The 16,332-nt window shown below is 37.2% G+C and overlaps 1 protein-coding gene across 3 annotated transcripts in view; it reads left to right on the top strand.

Annotated features, from left to right (window-relative positions):
- LOC112461746 overlaps positions 1–16,332 on the top strand; it is a 32,675-nt gene that overhangs the window by 3,281 nt on the left and 13,062 nt on the right. For 2 of the 3 annotated variants that reach the window (XM_025027115.1, XM_025027117.1), the window contains exons 2-15: positions 6,640–6,822; positions 7,069–7,209; positions 8,795–8,830; positions 10,085–10,267; positions 10,757–10,900; positions 10,979–11,161; positions 11,333–11,464; positions 11,537–11,851; positions 11,985–12,167; positions 12,274–12,405; positions 12,524–12,838; positions 12,926–13,255; positions 13,340–13,660; positions 14,145–14,327. In XM_025027115.1, coding sequence (XP_024882883.1) covers positions 6,640–6,822; positions 7,069–7,209; positions 8,795–8,830; positions 10,085–10,267; positions 10,757–10,900; positions 10,979–11,161; positions 11,333–11,464; positions 11,537–11,851; positions 11,985–12,167; positions 12,274–12,405; positions 12,524–12,838; positions 12,926–13,255; positions 13,340–13,660; positions 14,145–14,327 — 2,781 coding nt within the window. The remainder of the gene's footprint in view (positions 1–6,639; positions 6,823–7,068; positions 7,210–8,794; positions 8,831–10,084; positions 10,268–10,756; positions 10,901–10,978; positions 11,162–11,332; positions 11,465–11,536; positions 11,852–11,984; positions 12,168–12,273; positions 12,406–12,523; positions 12,839–12,925; positions 13,256–13,339; positions 13,661–14,144; positions 14,328–16,332) is intronic. The other variant, XM_025027116.1, reaches the window with a different exon arrangement.

Here is a 16,332-nt window from a genome sequence, read left to right on the forward strand (position 1 = left end):
TGTGTTTACAAGTGCTATCTTAAAACAAGGTTCCCGGCACGAGATAAAATTTCTGACAACCTGTTTGCGCGCCTACATGTCGCTCGAGAGCTCGCATACCCATCGTGATTTTCTCTTGAATCATCTTTTCGTAATACCAAGTGATATAATCGACCCCAGATTTTCGGCCGCGAACACACCAACGTGCGTTCGTATCACCGACGTGCGGTAAGCACGAGAAGCTTTTCTTTTACCGCGTCTACTCAAAATACATTGTCGCGAAATCCCGCGTTCACCGTAACTTTAGCTGCGCGGAAACAAGATGAGGAGATCGGAGGAATTGACATTTAATTCTTTTTGTGAAGACATTTGTTGTGCAAAGTCAAAGGACATTTTTATTCTTCAATAGTTTCCCCCCGTGGTCCCCTTCTTAATCAGAACTAAAACACAAAACACACCTGAAATTCAAGATTGATCGGCCGAACCGAAGGACGAAAGACAATCGTCGAAAGAGATCCGCCCGCCTCTTAAACGCGCTGTAGCAAGGCTGGCGCTCCGGTGAACGCCGCTTTTAGCGCACGTTAAAGTTATTTTCGCGCTTACCACTGAGAACCCCTCTCTTCTTCTCGGCTATCATCTACGCTGAAAACATAATACCGTCCCAGCCGTGACGACCACCCTGCGCATTCGTAGATCACGTTCGGCTCGCGACGTCGTGCAACTCGGACCTGTGGCCGATCGTACGTCAATCTCTCTTCTGCGAAATGATGCATCGAGCCCTATCGGAGCAAACGGTGAATCCGAGAGAACTCGGGAGGGAAGAGGATCCCAAATGATGACGAGCTTGCGTGCCGAAACCTATTTCCAGATACCCAGTTCTGTCCGTTTCACGCTGTCGTACTCGCGCGAACGAAGCTTTTCTCTTTTCCAGTTTATCACTCCACGTTTGCGTCAAGCTAAGCTCCTTTCGAGCTAATTGTTTCACAAACATTAGTCTATGAATTACTTCTATGATCGAAGTAAAAGACTGAAGCAAAAATTTTATGGAATTTGAGGAACGTAATGACGCGATAATGTCTTGTATAGAAAAGAAGATGCAAAATCTTGATACAAGAGTTTCTGGCGTGGAATGAGAAGGAAGGAAGGAGAACGATTATCGAGAGAGAGATATACGATAGAATCGACTGGCGAAGCGTCGGAGGACCCAGACGACGAGCTCTCGCGTCGAACCTATTTCCAGCTGCGGCTGCGTCCTCGCGACTCATGTCGCCGTACGCTCGTGTCGAATTCTTTTCTTCTAGGTTACCGTTTAGTGGCTCGTACGTCTCTATCTTCCTCTCTTTATCGCGTCTGAACCGATTAACGTGACACCCTTGTTGTCACCGACAAAAAAGAATGCGTATTCGCGCATCGGAAATTGTGTATTGCCGTTAGAACGCTGCTTTAACGCAGTTCTAAGATATCTCTGATAAAGACAGACGCAAAGATGTAAATACAGGGCTGTTTAAAAAAAATCTATTATTTTCATGATACCGAGTAACCATTGACAATAATGAAATTAGCAGACGTCAGATAAAATCACTTCGACGTGTATCAAAAAGTTATATGATTTTATGGCAGCCATTCGAAACGAGAGCGTAATTCGGCGCGATGCATCGTTCGTGTAATAATAACACCGAAAGCAGTATCGGCGTCTCGAGAGCCCTAGACATCCTTTCGGCCAGAAATCTAAAATTACGCATATCCACTGTGCGGGCGAATGCTTCTTCCGCCTTTGGGCGATTTCAAATCGGACGGTAAATAAGCAAATATTTCTTGTTTTTTCGAAATTTTTCTTTTTTTTTGTTCTTGCGTATAACATTGAAATGTGTGTATTTATATAAAGTTATAACATTAAGACGTGTGTATTTATACAAGGTTCCAATGCTGTGACAATGATAGTCTTCGAGATATCAAATTTCTTAGTTTGTGCGAATTCTAAAATGTCACGATGTATTCAAAGTGATGTAAACATTTTAGACATTTTAAACAACTTAAAATAAAGAACTCTTACTCACCTTAGAATACGTTTATTACAATTCACGTTAAGTTAAATATACTTTTAAATAAGATGTTTAATTTTTTGCTTTGAAGTAATCGACATTTTTTTCTCTAAACCCTTTAACTAGAAAATGCGGTGTCTTCAACCGATTATAAAAACAATGGTTATGACATTTGAATTTTACATTAATATATATTTTAATATGCTCTAGTGTAAAAGACTGAAAAAAATTAAAAAAATTGCTTATTTACCGATGTCACGATGTCTGTCTTGATGTAAAATCATCTCTTTACGTCACGGTGATGTGAAACACTTATTTCGCATGAACACGTGGCCCCCCCCCCCCCAAAGTTGTCGGGTCAATGAATTAAAAAAATATATACGCGTGTACCTATGCAAATAAATTCAAATTTCCTCACTGCAACTAAATTAAGTTACAATTTTAAAGTAAAAAATTACGAATCTCTTCTTTACATTATAGACTAAAATAAATTAATTATTTTGCAGTTGCAGCTCTTAATTGATAAAATACATTTATAAAATAATTAAACATTTTCTTCTTGGTTAATAGATTTGAACTTTGAACAATTGCCAAAAATATAAAACACCCGAAAATTAAATTTACTTATTAACAAAAAAAGTTTCTAGCAGTATTCTAACAGTATAATAATTTATCAAATATGAATAACGATATGCATTAAAGATACTAATTTATTTCAATATGTAGTAAAAAAAGTTTTATAAGATTTATAAGATTTTTCACTATCATAATCTAATACCCAATAAGTAAAAAATGCAGAATTTCAGAAGAATTTAAGAACTCTACATCCTCTACATTCTCGCATAACCGCACTCTTGTATAGCCATTTTAGTCAAGTTTTTTTTATTTTCTTTTAATTTAATAAAGTCACAGAATTGTATTCGCGATTGTGATATTCGAAGTGTTAACGTCAACAACAATTTGAGCTATTGCATGAATGACCGTTGCATAAACTCGAACAGAGAGATTCACGAATAGCGCGGAAACGTTCTATGCACGTGCGACGATTAGTCTTATTCGATTGCGAAGTGCGTTCCCGCGAACATTTTATCTTCTATTTCTGGGAGAAGGTCAATCAACAAAATTTATTCGGTAATGGATATAGACATTTAAAGACATATGAATAATGAAAGAATAATAACTAATGCGTCGATGATAATAGATTACGTTTTAACAATATGCAACTCTGGGCATAACAATTAATATTTTAATCTACTTATTGTATAATGATAGTAACTAAACAATGTATCATAACGCGTATGTGTAATATAGTGTAAATAATTGCTGGTAGATAAATCTTTCTTTTAATATTTTGTTGATTTTCATGTTACTTCCTTGAAACAATTTTCGAAATGTATGTACCTAATTCCGCGTACCGGAGCACATAAAACAGAAACCAAACTCTGCAGTAATAATTAACGCAATATATTCCTATGTTTATTCTCCATACCGACGTCTGTTTCCACATTACATCCGTCGGTTTATTTACATTGTTACTCCACTTTCCGCATTCAACGTCGGGATAAGCTTCGTTATTCCGGCAGGGTTTTGCTGAGGCAAAACTCAGAATTTGAGTGACAATGAGGCGCACATGTTTCCTCCTATTCTTTTTCAAGAAGAATTTCTCTTACTAATTGAATTTTCTCTACGCGCACTGAGCGGAAAATGACGATGATCTCGAGCCAAATGTGCAAGACAGTCCGACTGGAGCGACTCAATTTCATGTATCTCGGTCGTTACTCTACATAATTGTAAACGAGAGCACCGCGAGCGCCCTTGGCGAAGACGTCCGCGGATAACGGCGACGAAGACGAGAAAACGACGACGACGACGACGGTATGAGCGAGGCCGTTCGTTCTTGTATTTTTAGTGGCTCGTAAACTAGGCACTGGCCGTCTTTTGATCTCGTTGTCTCTTTCTTTCTCATGTAATAACGACACATATAGTTCGGCGATTAAAGAATAAGAGTGATTTTATTTTTTAAAAAGCTACAATTAATGAAACTCGATTTATTTTGCAAATTGCCGCATAGACGGGCAAGCAAAAATTAGAGAGAAGTAGTATAAAGAGTAGCTGTTTGATAAGCAAAAGATGCTTTACATAATTTCATTAAAAATAATAGTTATTTGAATGAATCAAGCGACGATTGGAACGGTTTATTTTGCTAACAGGAAGTAATCGCAAGGTGCCAAATCCGGAGAGTATAGTGGGTGAGCAAATACGTTTGCTTGTTTTCAAGCCAAAAGTTGAAATTGCCACTGAATGGAGAACCTTTCAGAAATATTAAAATATACAAAAGATACCAAAGCAAAATTTTTACAAATCAATTCCAGCCATTAAGTGTCAACAACGCGTTCTATGAAAATATTTAAACTAAAATCATTTTTTTTTCATAATCAACCTAATTATCTGATATAAAATCAGTCTTATTATTTAATCGCTAGATCACATATATACTACAATTTCTTGTAAAGCATTTGTTCCTTTGTCATCTCGAATATTGAAGAAAAGTTGTGGAGATGGAAGTTCTGAGTTTTGCAGCGGATTGAATTGAGAATTGTAAATATAGATGCAATGTGGATCCTTGGTCGATCAATCGGAGCTGACCCGAAAGACGAGGCCGACGGACGCGTCTTGATCGAATATGCATTCTTCGTCAAAGACAAACCTAATTTAGTTAACTGTCTTCAACTCCATCGTGGCAGCTGTCGATGTGACGACGAGCAAAATAACTATAAAGGCACACCTGTCACCTTTAATGGAGAGTAAAATGTGAGATGTCGCTCGTTGTTACTTCGCGAAAAAGCTATGTACAATCCCTCGTCTACATACTATGTACAGTCTAACAATTGTTCTTACAATATTAATTTTTTTTAACTTCGTATTTTTAGTTCACAATTCCGATCATCGGATATACATACGCGAATGATTGTGACGGTCTGATGTCATTTGTATCTTGATCCTTTCTCGATAAGCTTCTCAGCCAAAAAAGAAAGGGAACGAATGATGAAAAGTAAAAATAGATTTCTTATACATGACGGTGTATTTATATATTTATTCGCGCAATGTCCGTGGTTCTTTCCGAGTAAAGGAATAAGAATCATGTTTCTAAAGCTTATTGTAATCTTGCTTTTAATCAATAATGTGTTTCTCAATACATTAATATGTATTTATAATGATTTATGACATATTATTAATCGTAGAAAGTATGGATAAGATATAGATCAAAGGCATCCATCTGGCTCTTTCGTGTTTGACTGATTTTTTAATTATCTATATTGACTAGTGGGTTATTGCCCAATTTCTCTTGACTTTCGACTATTACGGCGGCAACCGGTGGACGCAGTCCAATTTATCTGGCACAGCTTTTCGAAAATTCCTCCGCTCCGTGTTCATATATCTCCCTCTCGCTTCGCGCCTCAAATCATTTTGCCAGTCGTTTCGCGGGGGTGTCCGTTAACCGAACGCTGTTGCGTTACTCTCAACTATAGCGGAACGAAGGGATGGACGGAGAGGTAAAGACAGAGAAAAAGAGAGAGAGAGAAAGAGAGAGAGAAAGAGAGAAAGAGAGAGAGAGAGAGAGAGAGAGAGAGATGCGTAAGAAACAAGTAGATAAAAAGAGACGCTGAGAAAAAGAGATGCGGATATGTGATCACATAAGAGCAAAGAAGCGTAACGAAAAGAGAAGCTACAGCTACAGCGGGTAGGATGCGGACAAACAGAGAAAGAAAGAGAGAGAGAGAGAGAGAGAGAGAGAGAGAGAGAGAGAGAGTGTGTGTGTGTATGTGTGAGACAGACGGCAAAACCGAGAGCGAGCGAGAAGACAACAGAAATAGAGGGGAAGAGAATCGGAACCACCTCTCCTGTTTCTTCTAGCTCTATTCTAAGGAAGTCGTCACCAAAAATGGCGGGGCGCGCGAAGCATGTATGCGACGATGCGCGTAACAACGTCGCCCGCACGTTGTTATCGCTCGGTCTCACCGCGAGGTGTAATCAAGGCCCTCGCGAGGCGAAGCGCAACGATGATTTTCCCAAGCGCAGAAAACCAAGAGAAGGGGACAATATCTCGATATCTATAACCGATAATTGTAACCCAACACCCGCCGCAGCGGTTTGGTCTCTGTACGCTCGAATGAAGCGCAGCCCGCCAAGAATGCACGCAATCTGCCAAGGAGCCGGAACGATAAGCGTAAAAATGTGCAAAAACGGGATCGATCTCTCCTTACAGCCACCTGAGGAAGCGGAGCATACTTATAATTAGAATGTGAAACATCGTTGTCCATTTAAAGCGCTAGAATTTTATTCTGTCGATTATTTAATTATTAATTCATATATATTTTGTAAGAAACGTCTTCATACCGGTGGGTTTGACGGTTTTCTTAATTAATATATGCGTGCTCTAATTAAAATGCATACGATTCCAACAAAATATTCTCTATAATGCTTGCTGTTAAATGTATTTCACTATCATTTTTTGCAAAATAAATGTATGTATTTTCAACCAATGTTTATTCCGATATTTTATTTTTATGTTTTATTATTTACGGCTTTCCTAAATTGAGGAGTGATTTCTCGACAGATGCCCGAAGTTGCACCACATGCGACAAAGTCCTGGCCGAATTGGAAAAAATCGACGACGATACAGACCATTTTGGAGTTGACTTTGTCAAGATCAACGATAAGCGATTGGCGAAGCAATATGGTATCAAAAACTTCCCGGCTCTTACGTATTTCCGCGAAAAAGAACCAATCATATACGAAGGTAAGCTAGTACTTAAACACCTGTTTGAGCATACAAGAAATATCGTGATTAGTAATTCGCTAAAATTGTGACATTGATTTAATGAGAACAACAATAGAAAATTTACTAAAATCAATAACCGAAAATCAATTGTGCTGTGACATAATAAAATAAAAAAGGATAGATCTCTTATACATATATGTACATGAGTCACTATGTTAAAACACCTAATATATAAAAAAAGGTGTATGTAATATTTTACTTCAGGTGACCTGATGGACGAGGAGAATGTATTGGATTTTCTCACGAGTTTAGAAGCAATGGATCGACCAGATCGTATTGAAGAAGTTAATGCAAAAATTCTGTCAAAGATCATCGAGGAAACCGATTTCGTGGCGGTTCTTTTCTGTAAGTCACTTTCCTCATTATACATTAATTGGATTATGCTCAGCTAAAAACATATCTGAAAGATCGTACGCTATCATTCGAAGCACGTTCTCCAATGTTCACCGTTTTATTTCCAATAAAATACCGTTTCACTGACTGTCAGAAAAGATTTTATAAAATACGTATGTAAAATATTGTTAAAAACTAGACAAATCAAAGTTAAATAATTGAATAGAAACGATTCTAATCGATAATGTCACATTATTTACATTCAATCATCAAATCGTAACTAAAGAGAAAAAATTCTGATAACATATCCCAGTGACTACGACAAATATTTTCCTCACAAATATTTTTTATAAAATACATATGTAAAATTAGTGCAAGAAGTTTGATAATTTTACGTTTTTAAAATGTGAGAACCTCGCTACGAAGTTACTTCTATACATTTAATCTTCAAAGTAAAAAGAGAAAATGTTATACATTGTATCAAGTTTGTATTCGAGACAATTTGAGAAAGCTGTTTAACTTGTAAACGATCGAAACAGCAAAAGAGAAACGTATAGACAAAGAATGAGAAACGCGGAACGAGGTAGTCGCTCGCGAGCGTATGGTTGAACAACTCTAATTTAAGTGCATGAATGATGTTTTAACTAATGGCGAAGACGTGGGTAAACCGGAGGATGACTGGTCTCAACTGGCGCCTCCGAATTCTTTCTCAGTCAGTGTATCTTGTAAGATTCTGTCTGGTTCGAAACCCATCTGGTTCGAAACTAAGTTCTAGGCTAGTAACTGTATCAGTCGACGTCGAAAAATCAACGGAAACACAGTGAAGCTGTACGTAATGTACCCCCGATCGCCATCCGTGTACCTGTCGTCCGTTTAATTTGTTATTGTCTGAAATCTTACTAATCATTTTGTGTATGTCACGTGTGCGACGGAATTGTCCGTCACTCTGTACATAAAATATAGAAATAACGATTAATTTTCTTGCAAATTCGTTGTGATTTCAAAGTATTGCGTATGCACGTCGATCATTATAAAGCATAATAAATTAACGAAATGTCAAATTTAATGAGGTGGCTTTCCAGATCTTTCGCTGCCGTTATTATAAGGCTCTTAATCGTAATTAGATACGTATGTATCACGATGTACAGTTTCATGTTTCTTGAATTGCAGTTGTTTCTAATTTCATACATACAGAGAAGGATTCAAAGAGAAATATTTCCTTATTAGTTGTTTAATCAACAAATCACATGATAGAAAATAATGTTTTGTTAGTCGACAGCAATCGTTCTCTGTATAAAATACAGTGTTTCTTTCATCAATTTGTCTATCGTTATACTACCTGTAAAGTTTACCTAATTATATCTATTGTTTTTGTTTGTTTTTGTCTTTCGTCCATTACACATACCGATGATCATCAAGTTAAAATATCCTATCGCAAAATGGGTAATATCAATAAGAATAAAAATTTCAACAATGATAGACAATCATATCTTGAACGTTTGAAAATAAACATCCAATTTGCGATTCGATCACATACAAAATATACTTGTAAATAATACATATATGTGAAAATTCTTGTGTGTGTTGATATGGATAGGTCCAGACTCGGAGCGGTGTGCGGGCACCGGTTCTAGTAAGTACATACTTATAAGAGATCGATGTGGTTAAAATCTGTGCATCTTTATCCTGCGCTTTTTTACACAGACGCACACACACATAATACAGAGCTACATGCATTCGATATCGGCTGACGCACTAATGAAAGATCACTTTGCTGTTCACGCAGTTTTACTACCAATGCAATGCTTGAAATAAATTATTTGTTTTCTTAAAGTGCCAATTCTTTTACTGCAGTGTATTATAATATTTATTGTTACATTACAATGTCAGAGCAAAAAATTATGTGTTTCTTTATCGTGAGATTGCTTTTCCTTTCTTTTTTTGTGAGTAAGTGATTCTTCGCGAGTGCATCATCCGGATACGCGATATATTAATACGCATTTACCTATGGCAATTTCTTTCGAAACACTTAACTTATCGATCTGCGTGTTCATCGATTATCAGAGTTGTATCTATCGCGTCGTCCCTGCAGCACTTCGCTCCAATGTGCGTGTACACAACGACAGAGGGATGTGGGTACGCGAAGAGAAACGGATGTCAATGAAGCGGCAAGGACTTTTACATTCATACATTTCACTCTCCATATACGAGTTCCAATATACGATGCAAATACTCCGATGAAATCTCTTAGAAATTAGTTTTAGTGAACTAGAGCAGTGAATACGAAATAACGATTTAATGTGTAATATTAAGAGTCAACTAACATCTCAAGCTTTTCAAGTTTTCTTTCTTTCATTGTCTATGCGTTTTGAATTGTGAATCTTGGTTAATTAAAGTGTTAGCAAATATTCAATCATTCCGTATTCATCATAAATGTGTACCAAGATATAGAATATAGAATGATATAGAATATAGAATGCATTATTTCGCATCCTTTTATATGAAATGATATGTATTATAAGAGTGAAATTTCGAGAATAATTGTGTATACTAATCCAATCATTTCAATAGCATTTGCAGCAATAGCTAGAGCATTCTAACATATCTAAGAACAATAATCCCCAATATTCTAAAAATAAAAAAATAAAAATAATTGATTAGGTTTCTCGATAACGTGGCAAAATTTTCTGACTTTTATATATTTTATGTAGTAATACCGACATTTTGTTAAATGCGCTCAATGAGCAAGATAAAATTCGAATTATAGGAGACAAGTTAATCTTATGAAAAAAACCGTATATATGGACGGAATAAAACTCCAGAAAGGTATTAATCATTCAATAACAGAAGCACGCAATAATGCATCTTTTTGTTTCAAATGGGACAGACAAGCCAGACTGCAAGAAGTGTATCAAGGCTCTGCAAGAACTGGAGAACATCGACGACGAAGCCGATCAATTAGGTATCGGCTTCGTAAAGATCGCGGACGAACAACTAGCGGACGAGTATAATCTAGGTCCTCTCCCAGTTCTTGTGTATTATAGGCACCAAATTCCGGTCATTTACGAACGTAAGTACGAGAGAAATGTGAGTAACGTGAGTAACGTCGCGTAACGTTACGCAATACATAATTAAAATTATTTATTTGTAAGTTCAGTTTTAACTTTACACATCAGCACTGAAATGTCGATCCTGCAAAACATTTCACAACAGAAAGAAACAAACTTAGATTATGGTCCACTTCGGATTCTACGTTGTTGCGTTAATTGTGAGCCTTTTAATATATAAAATTAATTAAATTCTACATAAGGTAAAAAGTAAGATAATTTAGTGATATTTTACCTTAATTTTTTCTTTTAAAATGTACTTGATATATTTCACATCTATTTGTAATAACATATCTTGCAGAACTTAGCGAAACTTTAATGAGATACGAAAAATTCGATGGTTAATGATTAATTATCAAATTTCCTGTGTCATTGAAATATTTTACTGTATCCTATTTAAATTATATGGATTAGATAAAGAAGTGAAATTAACTCGCAGTACGTGCTCTTAGATGAACTGAGTAAAGAAGAAGACGTGCTGGAATGGTTGGTGGCAAACAAGAGCACGGGAGATGAAGAAGACGTTATCGAAGATGTCACCGCCAAGACGTTGAACACGCTAATTGGAAATATTGACAATTTAGTCGTTCTGTTCTGTTCGTAACTTTTTGCCTATCTTTCTTTCTGTCTAATTTTCCTTGATCTCGCTTCGTAATGCGCCTTCGTGATTGTAGACGACCACGGTGACGAGGATTCTATGCAGGTCCTAAACGAGCTAGAAAAGATCGACGATGACTGCGACAAACACGGTATTCAGTTCGTGAAGATCGACGATGAGAAGGCGGCGAAAGAATTTGGAATCGACGATTTACCCGCGATCGTCTATTTCGAAAAGCAGATCCCGAATGTTTACGACGGTGGGTAGGTGAATCGAACATAACGAGCGAAATGACAGTTTGCAAATGGTATCAAAAATAATCGCAGAAGAAATCGTGCAGTGTCTAACTAGTCTAACTAATAAAAGAAAAAATTTATAAATTATTTGTATAAATTAATTTATCTAAAAAAAAACAACACGACAATTGCAGGAGATGTAGAAAATGAGGACGAAATTCTGGAGTGGCTATTGTCGCAACTCGAGAAAGACGAGATCGAAGACGTTACCGATGAGATGCTGGATCGTCTTGTCAAAGATGGAAAGACCTTGGCTGTATTATTCTGTAAGTTGCTTGTGAGTTTATTGATCGACATTATAGATATTAAATTGATATTAAAACGTATTCATAATGCAGACGACAATAACGATCGAAAGTCTCAGAGAGTTCTCAATGAATTGGAGAACATCGACGATGAATGTGATCAGCTCGGCGTAACGTTCGTGAAGATTGATAACGCGGAGGAGGCTAAGGAGTACGGCATTCAAAAAGTACCTTCGATGCTCTACTTCGAAAAGGGCATTCCGACGTTATACGAGGGCAACCTCGAGGACGAGGAGAAGGTGCTCAAATGGTTGGAGCAGCAGCAAAAGGCTGACCAGATTGAAGACGTCACCGACGAGATGCTCGACATGGTTATAGAGAAGATGCCACACGTAGCCGTTCTCTTTTGTCAGTAATACACTTCTCGGGTTTCTTTCCTTTCTATCTGACTTCTCATTTTGAAACTGCGCTATCGCGTTATTCTAATTATCGACATAATCATTAGCATAATCATTGATATGATTCTATCGTCATTCCACAGATGACAAAGATCAGAAAAAGAGTCAGAAGGTGCTGAGCGAACTGGAGAACATCGACGACGACTGTGACCAGCACAACATAGCCTTCGTAAAGATCAGCGACCTGGAGGAAGCAAAAGAATATGGCATAGATTCACTTCCCACTTTGGTGCTTTTTGAACGAAGGATACCACATATTTACGATGGTGAGTCATGTTGAAGATTTTTATTTACGTAAAAAAAGAGAATAAAGCAACATAATCGCAAATAGAGAAATCGAATTGAGAAAATTCTTTCAACTGCATTCCGCAGGCGATCTCATGAACGAGGATCAGCTACTGGGCTGGCTGCTACATCAGAAAAAACACTCCGAGATCCCGGAAGTAACGGACGAAATGGTCGAAAAGCTCATAGAGACCTCGCCGTACATAGCAGTCCTGTTTTGTAAGCGATCGATTCGTCTTTCTACCTCCTTTTAACATTCTTCCACTGTTACTTGTTAGGTAGGTGCTGTTGTACGGTCGCGAGTGAGAGCGACCAGCGAATTGATTCTTTTCCGTAGACGACAAGGACGACAAACAGGACATGCGAATCCTGAACGAGTTGGAGAACATAGACGACGAGCTGGAGAAGGAAGGGATCGTCATCGTCCGCATAGACAACGACGCCGAGGCCAAGGAGTACGGCATCGATCATCTCCCGACCCTGGTGTACTTCGAGGATAAAATCCCGGCGATATATGAGGGCGATCTGCTGAACGAGGACGAGGTCCTCGAATGGTTGATAGAACAGAAGAACAGCGCTACCATTGAGGAGGTCACGGACGAGATACTGACGGATCTCATAGAGGAGCACGAATACGTTGTGGTATATTTCAGTAAGCACGCATTGATGATCAATAGCTTTATCCAGTTAATTGTTCTCTTCGTTTGCTTGCGACATAATCGACCAAAAATTGCGACAGGTGGAAGCTGCGACGAAGGAGAAGAATGCGACAATATCCTCGACGATTTGGAGAATATTGATGACGAGCTGGATGAAACAGGCATTATATTCGTTACTACTGAAGACACCACCACAGCGAAGAAGTATGGTATCAAACGTTTCCCGACTCTCGCGTTCTTCCGAAACAAGGATCCGCTGATTTATACTGGCGATCTCGACGACGAAGACGAGGTGCTGTCTTGGATCACAGACGAGGACACTTTGGAGATACCGGGAAAAATCGAAGAGGTCAATGCTAAAATGCTGGAGAATATTCTCGACGAAAACGATTACGTCGTAGTCTTTTTCTGTACGTTAATACGTCAAACGCATTACTGTATATAATTTGCTATATATTGATTGATTGATCGTGATATAATGGAAACGCTTGCAGACAAAGAAGGAGACAAGAAGAGCCAGAAGATCCTCCAGGAGCTCGAGAACATTGATGACGAGTGCGAGGAGAAGGAGATCGACTTTGTAAAGATCTCCGACGAGGGAATCGAGAAGGAATACGATCTTCCGGGACTACCGGCGCTGGCATTCTATAGACACAAGTTCCGGCAGATCTATTCGGGCGACATGATGCACGAGGAAGAGATATTAGAATGGGTCCTTGAGCTTCGTACAACAACGCCGGATGTTATCGAGAGCGTCGATAGAAAAACATTACAAGTACTCATCAACGATGTCGAGCATCTCGCCGTATTCTTTTGTAAGTATTAACTTTTAACTACTAAATTCATGTACATATAGGCTGTTTCGGCATTACAGAAAAATATTTATAATATAATAAAAGTAAGTAAAGATATTTACATATAATAGAAGTCTTTACATAATGTATCTATATATCTGTTTATCGATTATCTGTATATTATTTATATCTTAGTTCTTTGATACGTTTGTTTTAAAGAAAATTTGGCTCAAATTTAGCCAAAGAATTCATAATTAAAATGGTTTTACGGAATAAGGGACGTTTTATATAATAATATATTATTGTTCTTTCTTAACTAAGATAAAACCAAGGATAAAACGGATATATTGTTTATTTTGATTTTTTCAGAGCTAACGTAAAATTAGAATTTATAATTCCAAATAGCATTTATTCTAATAAAAATAAATAAAAAAAATGATATAAATTTATATTTTGCGTATGTCTTTGAGATTATGGATGATAAAACAATTATGATTTTTATCAGACGACGACAAGAGTGAATCCTGCGCGGAGATTCTCGAGGAGTTAGAAACGATTGACGATGATACTGACAAACATGGTATTCAATTCGTCAAATCGAACGACGCTAAACTGGCGGCGGAAATCGGCGTTTTTTCCTTCCCGGCTCTCGTTTACTACGAGACCGGAGTCCCTATCATGTACGACGGTAAGTACCAAAAGTTTTTAATTTTGTTTTTTATTATCGAGCTTACCCTTCCCCTATCCTACAATCCTCGTATTTTTTTCATGGAAGAGAAACAAGATCTAAATACCTTATGCTACGCGTTCTCTCTTTATTAAGTCACTCTACACTACCTCAAAGTAAATCGTCATTAATTAACGAAAAGATTCTAATAAAATAAAATTTCAATAATAATGCAATGTGTTTAATTAATTTTTTTAGTGGTTAAATAAAAAGCCGGATTGCTACTAACTTTTCTTGAAAAATTATATCAATTCGAAGTAGTATTATAAAGTATTACAAAATTCGAATATATTGAGATATATGTATAAATACGATCACAATGTGAAGAGCGACTTAGCGTGTTCCTTTCAGCAATTTCCACGTCGATAAAGCGATAACGCGAAACATGACACCGACAATGATCACGGTGCGTTATCGAAGCTGATCCTGATACGCGTGTGTGCCTTTTGTAGGTAATCTTAAGAACGAGGACAAAGTTCTGGAATGGCTAATCGAACAGAAAAGTAAGGAGATTTCTAGGATGATGATTATTATTACTGGTGTACTGTTCTTTGTGACGTTAATCTCGGTCGTGACTATACCATCGGGCTACGAGTACAACACTCGCGCCGTGGTGATCACCCCGGTCACTCTACCGCCACCACGATCGCCATGATCGCAGTCGTAATAAACGAGAAAGAAGGGAAAAAAACGAATGAAACGTCCGTTGAATCTAAGGGGATTTTCTGTATCGTTTATTGTGTCGATTTTATTGCCGGCAGAAGTTTCGGTCCGCGCACTGATAAAAAAAAAAAGAGTTCGATCCAAAATGTAGGACGTCACGAAGCTCGGTGAAACGCGATTTTCAACATGCACGCTGGCTACATTATATTCTCAATCACGGTATAATGCATTTAAATCACACTCGCAAGCTTATCTTACTTATTTTGCCCTTTTTGTACTCGCTGTTTCGTTACATACTAGTATGAAGTTGCATCGATGCAATAATGCACGTCACGTGTTGCCGGTGATGCGTCGTGCAAAATCTTCCCGAGCCTGTTTCGCGAAAGAAAACGTCACGGCGCGTCATCGTTAAAATATAAATAACGATTTTATAAAATGCTCAAATATTTGAAGCTTTACATATCTCGCAGTTTTCGGTGCACTAACGGCTGTTTTTTCTTCTTCTCTGTCTTTTTTTATTTCTTTTCTTTTTGGACGCGTTTAACGAAGCTTTCGTGATTTAAATCAATATAAAGTCAAAATTGCAAATCAAAACTGTGGAAACTTGAACTATAAAGTATATTCTTATTTCAGAAATTAAAAAGAAAAGTATAATACAAAAAAATATATAAATATATGTTATAGATAAATTCTATTATATTTATTATAGATTTTATGTTTATATTGACAATTGATATCAATATCAGTATCATTGTTAATTGATACTTTTGTATATTATCGTCTTTAAATCACATAAATACGATAATCCTTGTAACTTTTCGTAAGCACGATTGCTTCACAACATATGCCCACATTGTGGACATTATTTGAATACCTTAATCTGTCTTATTCACATTCGTGTGATAAATAAACGCGTAAACTGTAAATGTTATATAAAATAGAAAGTGGGAAAAATATCAGATTTCTTCTTTTTTATATAATAAAATATAACAATATATTGCGTATGTAACAGAGTTGCGGGAATGTTTAATGTGATGCGTCTATAATGTTTGTTATTAAAAATTTTTTTATGCATGTCATCCCTTTGGACCGAGGCCGTATCGATCACAAAAAACTTAGGTACACAATTTGGTTCTCGATCGCGCTGTATATTATCCATGATCCGTTAATATGCAGGTAATGGTAATGATCGTGATGATGATGACGACGACGACGATAACGACGACGATAACGACGACGAAGACGACGATGACGACGACAATAATGATGATGATGATAATGATGATGATGAGGATGAGGATGA

The sequence above is a fragment of the Temnothorax curvispinosus genome, unplaced genomic scaffold (assembly GCF_003070985.1).
Source record: "Temnothorax curvispinosus isolate PA1 unplaced genomic scaffold, ASM307098v1 QBEX01011708.1, whole genome shotgun sequence".
Lineage (NCBI taxonomy): Eukaryota > Metazoa > Arthropoda > Insecta > Hymenoptera > Formicidae > Temnothorax > Temnothorax curvispinosus.